General features: G+C 40.0%; 1 protein-coding gene across 3 annotated transcripts; it reads right to left on the bottom strand.

The window, feature by feature from the left end:
- Positions 1-4,715: 4,715 nt before the first annotated feature.
- PLAG1 (PLAG1 zinc finger) lies at positions 4,716-16,033 on the bottom strand. Of its 3 annotated transcripts, XM_027670871.1 has the most exons (4): positions 15,933-16,033; positions 11,755-12,113; positions 9,855-11,165; positions 4,718-8,930 (listed from the first exon to the last, which is right to left on the bottom strand). In XM_027670871.1, the coding sequence occupies exons 2-3, from the start codon at positions 11,994-11,996 to the stop codon at positions 9,902-9,904; spliced, it is 1,506 nt and encodes a 501-aa protein (XP_027526672.1). In that variant the 5' UTR covers positions 11,997-12,113; positions 15,933-16,033; the 3' UTR covers positions 4,718-8,930; positions 9,855-9,901. The 3 variants fall into 3 exon arrangements, with proteins under 3 accessions (XP_027526596.1, XP_027526672.1, XP_027526747.1); XM_027670795.1 differs by having other exon boundaries at positions 4,716-11,165; XM_027670946.1 differs by lacking the exon at positions 11,755-12,113 and having other exon boundaries at positions 4,718-11,165; positions 15,933-16,007.
- Positions 16,034-17,414: the final 1,381 nt, after the last annotated feature.

Here is a 17,414-nt window from a genome sequence, read left to right as displayed (position 1 = left end):
AAGGACAGAACTGGGAATTGGAACTGATTTCAGAGAGTTTAGGAGTATATATTCTTTTCCATAATCATTACTTTATTTCTTTGTACATTTGGTGGTGTACCATATAACAAACCCTTGAAGGCTTGGCCGTCCAAAGGCTCCTAAGAACTACTTTACAATACATTGTGTTTCTAATAAGGTACTTCGTAATCTTGCTAAAGGAGCCAAATGTAGCTCTTCAGGACTTAAATTACAGTCCTACTTAAAGAAAGACAGTTTCTTTGCCTGTGCCTTCGTGACTTCTGAGAGGTTTTCCTCTCTGTTTCAAATAAAAGTTTTCTTTTTCCTTCATTTACTGTCGGTCCCTGTGATCTCAGTTTGGGATTTGATGATGAACCTACATTCTCCTTACACACATAGTGTTTCATGGTCCAAGCACTGCTTCCAGTCACAACTCATAGATCTCAAATGATATTCAGAGTTGCCTGAAAGGAGTTCTGATATTATCAATTGCACAAGTGTAAGTGATACTATTATCTGAAGCCAGTCCCTACAAGGCTTTCTCTGAAGATAGGCCACTGATTAACCACGTCTTTTTTTTTTTTTTTAACACTAAAAGCACAAGCCAGAAAAGAATTGAGTTCACGTTTCAGAGTTTGGCTGTTTTGGTGAGACAAATGACACCTTGGAACAGCAAATATAAGCAAGTTTTCCTTAAAGCAGTGAGAGGTAAACCCAAATGCAAAGAAAAAGTACATCTGCAAGAACTGTGATGTTATTTTACTGCTGAGACATAATAATAATAAATATTTTAAAAGGTTAAACCCTAGTTTATAAATAATAAGATCAAGTTTCAAACACGCATTGCCAAACAGCTGCTTGATGCTCTTTTTCCTTCACAGAAAGGTTACTCCATGCATTCAAGAACATGAAGCAAAGGCTCTCCTTACCTGAACACACCGAGGTTTTAACTGGAGACACTGGCAAGGCAGGTGAGGTTTCACAGATAATTTACTGGGGCCTCAGTGACCAAGGTGGATCAGAGATAACAATCTGGGATGTGCTGCGTAGATTAATATCACAGTTTCAAAAGAGTACCTTGCAAGCAGCTAAGAGAATCTAAACTTAGGGATAAAGACAATGAAATGTGAAATACAGGCTCTCACCCATAGCAATATTTTCTGGCCATGCAAAGACAGATACCTATGCTGGCAAGTTGACTGTTGTCATGTGGCAGGCAATTTCAGTATTTTCAGCCAAATTGTCCAAGATGGGTTTTGCAGTCTTGCCCCTGGAGCAAAGCTGACTTTGCTGGGTCACAGGGACATGCCAAATATAGTGGTGGAATATGAGACTTGTAGCTTAAGGACTAGAAAACAGCTTCAGTGCTTAATGAGAAAAATTAATCACATACAGCAAAGGGCCCAAGGAGGTACTGTTAGTGCTAGTCTAGTGCTGGGAGGCTGCTGCCTTCCCAAGTACATAGATCTAATGCTGAGGCCTAGGACTGATGCACAAAGGGGTCAGTCTCTCCCAGTAACTTGCACAATCCCATTAACACAGATCATGCCCAGCTCTGTGACTGTATATTAAATACACTGCCATAGCAAATGTGGTGGCTTCCTGAAAATACCACCTCTTTGCAGAGTTGTAGAGGGGAAAGGGCAAGAGGATCAGCCAATTTGGTGGCTCCGAAATGATGGCCTGGCTACTCTGGTGGGCCATAGCAGATTCTCAGAGGCTGCTGTAAATTAAAGGGTTTTAAACCTGACTGATTAAAATGAGTTATACAGTTCAAGTACATTGTTGCAATTCATAAATTTTCATCAGTGAGTAAGCAGAAGCTTCTTGTAAAAATACTGCTGAAGAAAAATATGCCTCAGCTGAAGAGAGCACATAAACTATGGGGCAACCCTGTAATACTTTATTGGCATGAGCCAGACAGTGACAAAATAAGAGGAGACAATTTCCAGGCGAGGACAGACTTCAGAAAGTTTGCGAGTTTAATCTGTTTTTATTTGTCATGAATGTTTGATATTTGATATTCCTATGTTACATCTCAGACATTGCTCACTTATGGCATGCCCCTTAACCATACAGAGCCTGTATTTTATTTTTATTTTTAATGTAAGTACTTGTGAGGGAACTTAAGGACCCATGACCATGTGTGTAACAGTTTAACCCAAAACCCAGTAAGCCAGAGTTGAGTTTAATTTCAGAGGCACAGCCTACAGAACTTTTCTTCTGAAATTGTATCTAGTACTACACAAGGACAGCTGACAAACACCTTCCTCGCGGGAGTCTGTGCACCCCTTAGATAAATTGCTGTCTCTCATAGATTAATCAAGTATTTGGAAGAAACTCTTCCAGCTTGCATGGGAAACCACACACTGTTAACTAGGGGATACTTTAACAAACAGCATGATTCACTTTGGACTTGTAAAACACAAACACTTTAAACATTTTGAAGTAAACCAAAACAAAATAATTTATCAAGTTTTTCATCTTACATTGATACTTTCCCATGCATACACACATACATAGCTACATGTACACACAAATGTAGATAGATATATATATACACACACACATACATACACAAAAGTTGAAGCAGTGTACTGATTTTTAGAGACTATGACTATTCATGTTCTCTGCGTTACTTAACACACATCAAGCAGAGATCTGACTGATTTATATGAAAATTACACTAAGCCATTCTTCTTCTTACACTGCACTTCAGTGCAACAGTAAGAATCAGTCCCATGGGTAAACTATCAAGGGATCAATTCAAGTGATTTCCAGCTCAGCCACAGACTGCATTACCATAGTCCTGTTTTCAGACTGCTCAGCCAATAGCTGATGCCTCTTCAGCTCCATCTGAGGCAAACTAGCTTTATAGCTGGTGGTTTTATGATACAAGTATACCCAAACAAGACAAGGTTGTGCAATGATGACACTTAAGAACTGCTCATTGTATTTTTTACAAATACTTACTCCTCTGAAAATGTTAATTTCCTAAGGACACACAGGCCATTACAACAAATAAACAGAATTATATAAAGATAAAAATACCAGGCAAGATGTTACACCTTTATTAGGAGTAGAGGAAGTTTATACTGAATTACCTGGAATATAGCACATAAGCAGGAACTTGAAACCTCACACAGCAGTTAATCTTCCAATACAGTTCTCAAACTATTAAGTTCAAACTAAATTTTGCAATAGAGATTATCTTGCTGTGCTATTTGCTGCCTGTTTGTGATCACCAACACTTGCTGTGCCAACTACGGCAGCTGCCACTTTGTAAAACTTACTTTCTATCCGATTTAATACAATGTTTTGATTTGCAAAGCGGGGAAGCCAACAGCATGTAGCTGCTCAGTTCTTGCTATTTCAGCAGTAGCTCTGCACTACAGTTTTGGATTTCTCTGTCAAAAAACAGTCTTTATCCTAGGGCATGCTTATCTGTGGGAAGGAAAAGAAGGCATGAAAAGTGAGGGAGGGTGAAGGGGAAAACTAGAATAGTCTTACTCTTCCACTCCTGAAGGACACCGAGACAGGTATAGAGGATACTGAAGGACCATTGTTCTGTACTTTCTTATGCGAGTTTTGGAAAGGGGAGGTTACACAAGAGAGAGAAGGGAAGATGCCTGTGGCTCTGAATTTAACAAAGAAACTCTGGAAAGACTGCAGCAAGAGATCTCTGGATATAACACAGATATCATCTGTGCAATCACATTCCACTTACTACAGAGGCTGACGGAGTTTCTAGAGGGTTTCCAGAGGCTGTCCATTTGGAAGGAGGACAGATTAAACAGTAACGGTGGGTGAGACCAGCTATGATGGGATGGTTTTCTCTCGAGGGGTTGTGGGCGAGGGTGTGTGTGTTTGTGGGTGGCTATAAATGGTTTTGCAGAGCATTTATTATCGTAGAGCATCTGTAGAGCTCTTGACCCTCAATATAACAAGGCCAACCCTCTCAAACAAGTTAGACACCTGTGGTACAGAAGTGATAAGTCAGCTCAGTGGAAAGGGGTGGGTAGGTAGGGATTACAAGAAAGGAAAGATGTCTGCATATGGAGAAGGTAAAAGCCAACAACTCTCTCTACAATCATTTCTCTCATACTGGGTTACAGCAACAAATCTAAAAAGTCAAGACTTAGAAAAGAGGGGAATTCAAAAGCAGGGAAACACAGACAATGCTGAAGATGTTAACAAAATATGTTCCAAAAAGCAATGAAATGTGAAATGCTAGTCTTTTACTTTCCTGTCAGACAGTATACGCTAGGGAACAACTGCATGGAATGAGCAGAGAGGCAACTTTCTGCAGTTGTGTGCAGGTTGCTTGTCTGGCTGCGAGGCACCTCTTCCCCCACGCATTACAGTCTGACTTCTTCGGCACTGCCATGGGCAGACGGGAGAACTATGGGATCAAAGCAACGGTGTTTCTCCTGGAAATACTGCAGAGAGAAACCCACATACTGTGCTTAGCACATGCCACACCCTTAAAGTCTGTCCTGTAAACCATAACAATCGATGTAAATGATTTGCATTAATCTGAAACGATAGAGAGAATCACTCACCTATGTCTCCCAAATGAGTGGTCCCACTACAGAAACCCCACACTCACCTTCCAGTGTCTCACAGCATTTCAAAGTGCAATTTGATGGCAAATTCAATTGCTTCCTTCAGTTCAGATCTGTCTTGTCACAGACACAGTAGCATCATCCCATTTGTTCCTTGGTGAAATCATGAAACACGGATATTTGTGCTTTAATATTTTCTGAAAAACTGACATTTACCAGTCATAAATCGGAAAGACAGTTATGCTTTTGCAAACTCAGAATAACTACACCCAGCAAAACTGGATGTATTCTGTAATTACTTACTGTAATCCCAAACATGCAGATCAAGATTAACTATTGAAATGCCAGGCATAAGTTACTCATTAACTAAAACCATTCTGTAATTTTATTGATATATTTTGTGGAGTTCACATATTTTTGTACAGCAAACATAACACTGTAGGCCACAAGAAGCTGCAGCACTATTGTTTAATAGCAGCAAGGTATATTTTATAATCAGGGTATGTGGACAATAAATAGTCTGTTTCTTTGGATGTGAATGTTTAAAATGAAGTTCTGCTGCAGCTTCATAATGTGATTGCTATTTTACAGAGCTTATACACAAAAATATATATGCAATCTTTTTGTCTATATTTTATACAAATACAACAGTAGTTTGTGAATACATTTTAAAGTACATATACATGATAAGCAACTCAATTTCCCATATCACAGGATAGCAAATTTTAAATGCAAGAAACATATACAAATTCAGTCTGGAATGCAGGGTTTTCTGTGTTCTTTTTTTTTTTTCTCTATTTTTTGACTCAAACCTTTTATCATTAAAAACATTTTAGCATACAAGTCCAAACAATTTTTCCACTAGCTAAAAATATAATTTCAGCAATCCGACTCAGGTTAGGGTGTGTCATCATTCCCCAATATACTTTTCCCAGTTTTTGTCTAAATCCAAAGGCTTTTAATAATATATAGTATGTTCTTCACTCCACACCATATAAAAAGCCCGCATTTAACATTAACTAGCAGTCACCTATTTTTGTGAACAAGAGCTAGGCTTGTCAGCGTTTAAATCTGCATGTCCAAAATTTTACTTTTGCAAGTGCATATGAATACATTGTGGTGTTGCACAAAGTTCATTAATGACAAATTAAGTCACAGTATAAAAATATATCATACAACTATAGGTCTAGTATAGTCCTCTTTTTCTATGGGTAAAAATACATCTGAATGAGACAGGGAGGTTTGTAGCACCATGAGAGGAGTTGTATCCCAAGTTACATTAGCAGCATGATCCAATATAACAATATTGCAGGAGTGTTTCTGAGGAGATAAACATTCACTCTGGTTCAACTGTACCACTGAAGCTTATACTGAAAAGTGTTTACATATGATTAGCAATAGTTCTGTGTCACTTCCAGGGCTAGATAACTGTTATCAAAAGACACTGCCTTCCAACAAAAGTAAGACACCCTTATTGCATAAAAGCTTTGGGACTACCCAAACACATTTTGAACTACTGTGGCATTACTTGTAAGTTGAGCATGATGCTAAGTAAGCTGTGGTTTTAACTGTACACTGGGAGGATGCAGGATGGGCAGCTAAGCCTATACGGTTTACTACATACCAGAGAAGTACATATATTTCAGAGGCTTATCTATAGACTGAGAAGAATACAGGAGAAGCTGCTAAACCAGTGTATGAGACAGACATAACAAAGGATGCAATCCTGCTGCCCTCGACATTTATGGATGCAGGATCAGGCCCTAAGTTAACTTCAGACAGCAGCATAGCAATGATAGGATATGATTAAAAAAATCTGTATCAAATACTGCATGTTAAACATTTTTGACATAGTTTATCATCCAGAACTCCAGAGGACACAGTTTGCAAACGGAGAGGACAAACTCCTATTTGTTTTTGACTGGTATTCAAAATGGCAGTAGAAGACAGTGTAGTTTGAAACATGTAAACCTAGTAAAAACCATTGTAAAACCCTTAAGAAAGACACACTGGTTCTGTGCAATATAGCAAATTGATAAGAAAACACTGTAAAAATGTACCTGTTTAAAATTACAATGTCTACCATTTTGTACACAAAGCATTATACCAAAGGCCTACATATATGTAATCTAATGGCACTTGAAACAAATTATAATAAAAGGTTTTATAATAAAAAGCATAACCTGTAAGAAATTTTCTTAAAAGGTTTAGGTTTTCTTTTTGAAAGTGCTATATCTTGTAATATGTGTAACATAGAGGTTGACCAAGCTTTATTTTAAAAAATATTGGCCTATAATACAAGTTTAGCTCACTAGGCAAATGATCCTGAAAATATGTACTCTTAACATTCATTATTAGCTTAATAAAGCAATCAGCTCTGGCTCATGTTTCAGTCAGTATATGGTTTTTAAAAACCGCTACTGCCAAATTAACAATAAATCACTCTATTCCACAATTTACTACTAAATAAAGCACAAGCAACAAGTACACAAAAATATATATATTTAAAAAAAAAAAACAAAAACAAACCAAAAACCAAAACAACCTTACTAGAAGTTTAGAAGTTGCACAAAGAGTGGTGCATGATCAGCCAGCCCTCCCCCCTCCCACCAAGAATCCATCTGAAATCAAAAAAACGGAGTTTAAAAACTGATGGTTTAGTAGTGACCAATATTGACTCTGCCTAAGTGATGCTCAAAAGCACTCCGGTGGTGGTGGTATTGCTTACAGGGTCAGTCTGCTTCCACATTACCCTACATCCTAGTTCAGCCGCAAACATGCCGGGTGCATCCACCCACTGAAACCCTGACTGAATGAGGTTCAATATCTTGTCTGAGGTCCCTATTTCTCAAGTGAAATGTACATCTAACTCCAAAGGGAAATGTCAATCCCTTTTCAGGAAGCTAAGGCACAAACGAAGTAGTAGTAAGGGTTCTGGCTACACACTAAGAAACAGGTGTTGGCAAAGTGTCTGTTGGGTTTTGTTTTCTAATGAAGTCTTTTGGCAACTGAGACTGATAAACAGTGGCTACAGATTGGAAATTTGTGAGCCAGAGGCTACCCAGGATGGGCAGTGCTGCCTGGTCACACTGCTGGGCCAGCTGCAGGATGACAAGCACTTGCAGCTTTCCTCTGCTGCAGGGAGAGTTGCAGATGCTTGGCTCCACATGGGACATAACCCAATGGAGGAATTAAGTCCATTTATCTTCATCTCAGATTGATTAAAAAGATTGAAAATAAACCCAAGTTTTTTCTAGATGCATTATAGTTGCTCATTTAAACTAGAGTTACATTCGGTTGCATTCACTTTGTGCTCTGTTCATCTGTTTTTTTCTTTCCTTTAGAAAGGTGAAGGGAAAAAAAGCAATATTGAACAAATCATTCAACTAAAGATGTAAGTAAGTGAGCAATCTGTTTCACAGAAACCAGAGGAAGCAGTTGTGAAGCAGAGCTAAAAGCCCACTTTGTGATAACATGCTCCTAACCCCAAAATCTAGGAGTAGTTTGCAGAATTTCAAAAGGTATTTTCCTTATTAATACATCCTTATTTTAATGCCTTTGGAACACAAACACATTTATAAAAATGTTATCTTTCAGTAATAAAATTTAAATACACATATGTATAAAATAGTAAAACTACACCTGCATATTGCTCCTAGAATTAAAAAAAAAAACAGTAGGAGCTACTGATAAAACATCCGGAGCACGAGCTCCTTAAATGGGAGCAACTTTTGTTTCTGTGAAGTATATTTAGTTTAACCACTTAAAACCTTGTACGAATCCTCATTATTGTTTGAGAGATACTAATGTATTTGATTTCTATTTTTTAATTCCTTGTACAAAAATGACAAGGAAAATAATGTTATTGTTGAATTACAGCAAATCTAGTTTGCTCTTATGCATCACAGGGTTGGTTGTTTTTTTAGTTTTTTTTTTCCTCTTTTGGTTATTAGGGGTTGGGGAATAGAATATATTGCATTAGGTAAAAGTGGTGTAAGCAATATGCTTTTACTTCACTCCTAAGAGTCCTGTCTTTAAATCTTGGCAACGGGCAAAAAGTCCCTAACCAAGTACCCAGGTGTAGAAAGTGTGATTAACATCTAACTTGTTGCTTAGGAGGACATAACACACCATGTAACACAACTGAAAAGATCATTCCAATAAAAAAAAAATCCAAAACAAAAACCTGGTAGTTGCAAATTTACATTCACTCTCTGACTGCACACTAGTTTTGAACTGAAAATAGATACACACTTTCTGGCTGGACTTGATCCACCCTTTGGTGGTGGCAGCTGGGAGAAGACTGATGCCTACAAATGTGAATACACTACTGGAAGATTCCTATGCAGTAATCTTTCTATGCTACTAAAGAGAAAAAACAGCAAGTTAAGAATTAAAAAAAAAAAACTGCGACAAAATATTCTGCATTACTACATTACAACACTTTTATATTTCAAGATCAGCCATTAATTTTGCCTGTTTCCCTATACCAGAGTCATAAAAGCACAACAACACAGTTCCAAATTCAACTTGAAACATTTGTCAACTAGGCAAGCAGAGATTCTCTGTTGAAATTCTATTCAGCCATAATTTTAGAGAATTAAAGTAATTTTTTTTCTGTTATCCATAACAGGCCACAAAAATTTAAGCCAGAAAATGGCAAAATTCTTAACAACTTTTATAATGACTTCAATACAAGTCAAAATGCTGTATAAATGTACATGTGTATATATGGACTTCTATATATACACACACAAGTTTTCAGAAAAATCTGAATTCTATATTTATTTTAAAAATTTAGATTTGTCATTATAGAACAGGTCAGATGTGTCACCATTTGGGAAGAGGATTTGTTTGGAAATGGACTGGAGATTTTTTTTCCCATATCTTCAGGAATATTTGTGATACATATTTTAACTGAATTATTTGCAAATAGTAAAATATATTAAAAGTTAAAAGTGGTAGTTCTACCACTGACATCAACAAAATGGAATAGCTGGTATGGTTAAAAAACTTTTAAAAAAAGGTATGAGTGTTGAGAGTTTGCTTGGGATGACTTTCTACTGAACATTTTAAATGTGTAAATTGGCAGTGAATATGAAAACAATACAATGAGACTGTTTAAAAAAAAACAAACAAAAACCAAAGTAAACACAGCTGAGAATAAACACTTTCAAAACATTTAAAAAAAGTTAATTTAAATTTCTTACTGGCTTCATGAGATTGGTACTGTACAAAAGCAGAGAATTTATAATGTCTTATAGTAGGCACTAAGTTAAAAATGGTCACCTAAGGCATTTCTACAAATAGACAGTAACAAGCCAGCTTTGTACATCCTATTGGAAAGCTTGATGAAATCGTGGTAGGGTGGTGGTTGTGCTTAGACTGCTTGTGAAAGCTGCTGACAATGAGTGCAGAGACCCAAGACCTATACTATTGCTAGGATCTTGTGGATCCTGGGTTTGCGGTGGAAGCTGAGTCATAGAAGAATGTGCCTCTTCTTGCGTATAACTCATTCCGAGGTTTCCCACTGAAACAGGAGGAGTATAGGGAGGGCCATTTACAGGTATGAAGTTGAACAGCTGAGAAAAGTCCAATGATGGGGCGTTTAGAGGTTCACTAATAGGAACAGAGCCCTTGGAAAGGGAAACTTCCCCAGACCCATCATCTAGTGGCCCTACTTGTGGATCCAGCCCTAGTTTTGATGAAGATGCTTGAGAATCCTGGGATGAAGAAGGCATACCACTTTGCAACTCCATTAAGTAACTTTCAATTTCCCCTTTCAATGGCTGTTCTTTTTCAGGCATAGAAATTGCGTATGAGGTAGTACCGAGCGGATATTTCAATGATAGCTGGTGAGAAGGGTGGACAGACTCCATATCTATTGGACAAGGCATTCCCAATGGTAACGATGTGGCAACCATTTGGTGTGCAGATGCAGAACTCTGCATGGACTGAATCTGAGTGTTGTAGAGATTTAATTGCAAAGTGTTTGTAAATGGCTTTGATGTCAGTTCACTGGAAGGTAAAGACATCACTGGAAGCAGCTCATCCTTAATAGGCACAGAAACATTGCAGGTAAAGGGATCTAGAAGGTCCATTGGCTCTGTTTTGACCTTCAAAAGTTCTTGGTTGTGACTTTTCTTCATGTGGCGCGTGAGGTGATCCTTCCGCCCAAATCTCTGTGCACAGTACTGACAGAGGAAGTCCTTTCTTCCAGTGTGCACTACCATGTGTCTGCGGACATCCTTTCGGGTGTAGAACCGACGATCACAGTGTTCACACTGGTGTTTTTTCTCCTTCACTCCACCCGATGACTTGCCTGCATGAGTTTTTAGGTGCTCCAGCAGCACTCCTGTGCTTTCAAAAGTCTGCAAACATACCTTACAGGTGAGGTCACCACTTGTTGCAGCATGCAAAGCCAGGTGACGTTTGAACCCAAGCTTGGTATTGTAGTTCTTTCCACATTCTTCACACTTAAAGGCCTCTTTGTTGGGATTGTGTGTATGTAGGTGATTCTTTAGGTGATCTTTTCGGTGAAACATTTTCTCACAATAATTACACTTGTGGGTTTTCTCAGGAGAATGAGTAGCCATATGCCTTTAAACACAGATATATTCTGTAAGTAATTATTTTGATCAAAAAACATGTGCTCATTTTTTAATGGCAGCTAAATACTACACTAAGGACTGCTTTGCAACAGAACCTTTTAACTGAAAGCATGACACTACAAAGACATTTTGACAAATTTAAATATAGCAAAACGCGAGCCATTTCTCTTAAATCGACACTTTAGGTTTGGTGGGTTTTAGCTACTGTAACAGGGGTATATGGGCAAGTATGAAAGTACTCGTGTAAAAGTCCATAGCCAAAGAACTTTCAGTCCATACTCTTTTTCTTGTGACAATTCCTTACACAAAGGAAAATTCTACGCTCATTAAAAACAAAACAAAACAAAACAAAAACAAACAGAAAACAAAAGCAGAAAACAAATTAAGAAACAAAATCAAAGACATTAGCTTGCAAACTTAGGTAATTTAGAATTCTAGAAACAATCCAATGGCTACTTTAATTAACACATCCTCTCTGCAATCAGCTGAAGGCGTACAGAAATATATACTTTTACACAGCTTAACGCGGCCAACATAAAATAGATAATATAATCTGAAAGATAAATAGAGTTTAATACCTTAGTAATTTGTACTTAGAAACAAAGGCCTTGGTGCAGTCTTGTTGTGTGCACTTGTAGGGCCTCTCTCCTGTGTGAGAGTATGAGTGAACCTTTAATTTCTCAACACTGTTAAAGGCCTTGTCACACAGTTGGCAAGGAAAGTTTTTTCTTGGTTTGGTTTCACCACGCTTACGTTTCCCTGAAGGGACTTTCTGGGTATCTCTTACTTCTGACAAATCACCAGGAATGACAGTGGCCATCGCAGCCTAAACCAGGCCTTCTTGTTGGACACTTGGGAATTGCCCAACTCCACTAAATGATTTAGCTTTAGATGGCTTCTCAAGTTTCATGTGGTCGTAAAAGAAAGCAAAAGGGGACTGGAAAAAAAAAATAAGAAACAACTAGTTTGTAACTAAACTTAGATTTTGAAGTTTACTTGCTATGTGATGCTTCTGAATAAAACTTAAAAATAAAATTAGGTTCAGCTGGTCTAATGTAATACCTGCAGGTTTCTTTATGCTATTTGCTGCAACTCTTAAAACGCATTGCTCAGGATGAACAGATCCACATATGCCCTGAAATCACACCTCACCTCTCCCTCAAACACTGATGGAGAACAGCAAAGTTTCTGTCAGATTAAGGGAGGCATGAGGCAAAGAGCCTACCTACCCAGGCACCTTTTGGCAGCTTCAGATTTCAAAGGAATTACAGCCGTGCCTGTGGTGTTTATACAGACATCCGCACGCAGGCACACACACATGCACGCAGCTATCAAAGTGAAAATCTGTAAGCCTCAAAATGTTTGAAAACCTGCACAAAACACAGCAGTACCCATGCTGACAGTATGGGGGACAAAGCTTGTGTTCTCCCTCAGGCATACCTCCCCCCTGTGATCACTGACATCTATGCACCCGCTCTAGCAAAATGCACGCATTGCCAATGATGGCTAACGCCAGATGAAATTCTCCTGTAAACTTGCCCTCTGCAAACAGACTTGATGTATTGACAACAGAAATCCCATGGGTTAGAGACAGATTATCAGCCAGCACTGGAGACCCCCACCCTCCTCATGCTATCCTGCGAGACATGAGGGCTCTAAGTGTTCTGACTTAGGCCAGCTCAGGATGGAAGCTCCTGGTCCTGACCCTGTGGCATGGCAAACTGTGGACTAAATCAGAGGTTTTCAGTGTGAAGAGGTGCATGACGTGACCTTCGTGTCTGACTTGTGGGTAAACAACTTTAAATTCATCATCTGGTATCATATAGTGGCAACTGGGCACCTGCCATCACAGGGCACTCAACAGCCTCCTTTGTCAGTGGTGGCTGACAGCTTTTCCTCATCATCGGAGCACAACTGCTACTACAGATACCAAACCCCAGTGCTACCAGTTGTGGTAAGGGTGGAGCGTGAGGTCTGCAGCAGCAGGGGCAAGGAGGACAGCAGGAGGACAGCACTCAACGCAAGCGTTTGGCAGGGTTGGAAAGCCCCAAAATTTGGCCTCTCTCCCTCAAAAGTGCCACCACCCACCCCCTGGCCCCGGTGTCAGGGCTGGCAGCTGCTGCCCACTCTGGTCTCTGCCGGGGCAGCTGCGCGAGAAGCGGCCGGGCTGGGCGGCACCAGGGCCAGGCCGTGGCCCGGCCAGGGCACGGCAGCCAGGCACCGCCACAGCCCCCAGCAGCAGGGCTGGGGAAGCCGCAGCTGCCGGGACAGGTGGAGCTGGGCAGCTGGGAGCTGGGCAGGCACCATCAGGCTGCAGCTGCTCCAGCCCAGCACCACCTCCCTGAAAAACGAACCAGGCTCTTCCCTGCTGGGAGGATGGATAGCTGGGAGGGAGCCTGGGCCTGGCTTAGCTGTCCTCTCTCCATTGCTGAGGCTCAGCAGAGATGGAGGGAGTCAACTGCTCAAGAGGGGAGTGGAGAGCAGCGCCCAGTTGCACGGGGCCAAAACTACATGGTCGTTGCAAGAGCCCCAGCGTGGTCCTGGAAGAAAGCGAGAAGGAAGGAGAGCCTGTGTTTTCCTCAATGCATGCCAGGACAGGAAGGCTGAAGGAGCAGGGAGAGGGAGAAGGGGATGTGCCTCTTTAATGTCTGCATTTTATGAAATCTTCAGACTGAGATCTCCACTGGAAATGTGTACACAGACTATGTCTTTATCTATGCCTTTTCCTCCCACCTCCCTGTAACTTTTCCCTTGTCTTTAGAAGAGGAGAGAAGTACTGGCACACCAAGATGAAAATCTGCTTCCTTTCAACCCTGAAGTCCTTGAATGACAGGTTAAACTATGCTACCTTGTTTAAGCAAGTAGTTTTGTAAAACCACCTTTAATCCCTCAAATTTTATAAGGAAACACTAACCTCTTTAAAGATACCCAGTGACAGAAAAGGTGTTTCTTTATGGACTCTTATAATTTCAGACTTGTCTCGGACTCATTCCCACTCGTGGGATGAAGTCTGGAGACATCAGTTCCATGAGTGGGAACATGCACAGGTCTTCAAAGGATCAGCTTAATTTTATTTTCTGTCTCATAATCAACTATCTAGTTCATAACTGAAAAAGTGAAACAGTTGTTTGGAGACTTGGGAGCAATAATTTTCTTCAATAAAAGTAAATGAAGACCAGTTGCAAAATACTTCAAAAAAGCCACCAATATAATCAAAAGGAGGTTCTGATTCACATCAAAGTTGTGATATATTTGTGGACTGAAAGACACTTTTTTTTCAATACAAGCTTTAATTAGAATCTGGTAATAAAATTAATTTTGCTTTTTTGTTAACAAAAACACTGGTCTTTAACACATATTGGCCTGAATGTAGAATGAAATTTTGTTTTAGCCTAATCTCTCCTGACCTATGAAATTCAGGGGGGAGAAAAAAATTCAACTCAATCTGCACTCACACAGGCTTTTTTTATACCAACAGGCACCTGTATGAGACCCACCACACAGAGCCAGCACAGCAGCCATGCCCTCACTGCATAGCTAGGGCACTTACAGCCTCAACAGGGTTAAGAAGGCACTCTGGCCCCTTTTGCCTCCCTGCCAAATCCACACCGAGCCTGAGATAGGACAGTCAGCATTTGCCTCAAAGGGCAAGGCAACTGCCTCCACAGGCTGCTGCAGGGGAGTGTGGCTACTTTGACCATGCTGGGTCCAGAACTCAGCAGCAAGTGGACTCTGTGCCCAGCCAGTGACAAGGGAAGCAGGTACAGCAGGCAAGATACAGGCAGGGAGGATGAGCTGCTGCAGGGAGGGACAGTGGTCAGAGCCAGGATGGGGCTATGGGGCTAGGGAGGCACAGGGAATCCTGCATAGGGGTTGGGAATATCTAAGGACATGTGAATAGGGGTGAGCTGGTAATGCTGAGGGCTGGTAAGGAGGAACTTAACGCGCATCAAGCTGGGGAGATGCAGGATATTAGGCCACGCAGAAGGGTGATCTGCAGGGTCTGTTGCGAGGTCAAAAGCAGTGTTTGTTGTGGAACAGCATATTAAGCTCAACTGTTAAAATTAACAACTGACAACTTCTCACTTCTTTTCTCAATGCAAAGATCACACCTCAGGCTGGAGGCCATCCTATATTCAGGCCAATATAACATTATTGTTTTCTTCTTCAAAACTTCAGGTAACCTAGCTGCTGTACCAGAAGTAAGTCAGAACATTCACAGGGATGAAGAATTTGGGTTTTGTTCCTCTATGATCAAAACTAATTAAGCTGACTTTGAACTGTGTTTAGTGTCCTTAAAAATGCATCATTAGAACAAATATAGTGTGGATCCAATCTTTGACAACGACAGTGTTTTATTAAAAACCATGTACGCACTATTATCTCAGTACCATTTCTCAACAGTTGAAGCAATTAAAAACTTCAGTATTGATCTCTGAATAGCAAATAACCATTTTTTTTTGGTGTGGATATACAGACTGAGCAATGGAGATAAAACTTAAAAAAACACTGATCCTCAAATATTAAATTTTTCAAAGACCAGCTGAAAGAATTTTATGAGTAATATTGCCTGTTTGTGCCTCAACATATTATCACTTAAAATCCCCATTCTTACTGGTGTTTTCACAACTGCAGGATGAATGATTATATGCAGTATCAAATAACAAACACATTACACAAAAGCTCATATATAATACTATTTTTAAATAAGCATATACTTAAAGCAGGATTAAAGCAGCCTCTGTTCAATGCACACCTGATGTTTGCCCACTAAAGTCCTCAGATTTTGCTCTTAACCAGTTCCGCTGACTCTTCTTGGAGGAAACCAGAATCCAGTACTTCCCATTTTTACTGGTCTGAAAAACAAAAGGAAGAATGGACTAGACTCCAGCGAAACCAGTATGTTCATAAGGGCTGGGATGTGACAAGACCAGGAATTGGAAAGAACCGGAAAGGAAAAGTTAAAAGGGATAGATCCAACCCATGCATAGAACATTATATACTGTTAATTATAAACTGTAGGAATCATTCTCGCATTATCAGTAGCAAATATGCACTTCAATTTGCAGTATACTTACATAATTTCAACTAACGCTATGCTGGACAGTGACACATAAAGAGATAAAATTAGACAAAAGCAAAGGAGTTGTCATGAAGTTAAAACAAAACAAAAAATAATCCACAGATCACAAATAATTTAGAAGTAACAGCAAAAACCATAAAATGCTGGGCCCAGACTTGAGTTTCTCACTCAGAAAGGACTGAGTAAGAGAAGATTCTGGATTAGGCCCAACTTTACTAGAACCTAATGCCTTCATTCTGCTTAATTACACAGGAAATAGCAGCTTAAAAGGTGACCTGCAAAGGAAAATAAAATTAATTTTAAAAATAATAATAAAACCTCTTAATGATGTACATGCTACAGGTAAATCCCAACAGAGGGCAAGTCTAGGTATGCCTGAGCAAACCAAGAGGGCTTTTCTGGAATTTCCCGTACAGCTCCCTTTTCCCTGCCACCATAATTTTGTAAATTTGCAGCAGGTCTTCCTTTTCTTGCTAGTAGGCCTCCTGAATGACACAGGTATACGCATACAACATGTTCAGTGCCTCATTGTATTGGGGAAGTTTATCCTGTCCAGCTCTTCCAGACATATAAGGGCGAAGCCCTATACAGTGCACATACCCCACGTGGCATAGCAGGCTGAAGTTATTTGGCAGGAGCCCCAGAGTAATGTAACATTTCCCCACAGACAAGCCATTTTCCCTTCTTGCTTCCCATTCATTCCAGAAAGCATTCTTCCTTTTGATACCAAGTTCAGCTTCGCACAGCCCCAGCCTCGTCTGTTGGTAAGAATGAACATGAGCAAACAGGTGTCCTTGAACACCTATTAATGTCAAAAGTGCTTCAGAGCGACCAACTGAAGCTCTCTGACAGCCAAGGAGCATTTATCCGGGGCTTTGTACACACAGGTAAGAGGCAGAAACAGCTCCAGTACCCAAAGAAAAAGCAGAAGTTCTGTTTTTAACTAATAAGCACAACCCTCACCTCCTCTTTTGGGAGTTCCCAAATCACCTTGTTTAAGGGAGAAAATACTGACCCCCTCTCTCAGCAAGACCCTTATAAATCAGTTACTCTGCAATGCCTATCTCAACATCTTCCACTATCACAGCAGAAAGGAAGAGCTTCATTCCCCAGATGTTTCTGCTAATGTAGTTCACAATAAGGAGACAATATTTA

This window comes from Neopelma chrysocephalum, unplaced genomic scaffold (assembly GCF_003984885.1).
Source record: "Neopelma chrysocephalum unplaced genomic scaffold, ASM398488v2 Primary Assembly neopelma1_22, whole genome shotgun sequence".
In the NCBI taxonomy this organism is placed as follows: Eukaryota; Metazoa; Chordata; class Aves; order Passeriformes; family Pipridae; genus Neopelma; species Neopelma chrysocephalum.
This window is presented reverse-complemented; position numbering and strand designations above follow the sequence as displayed.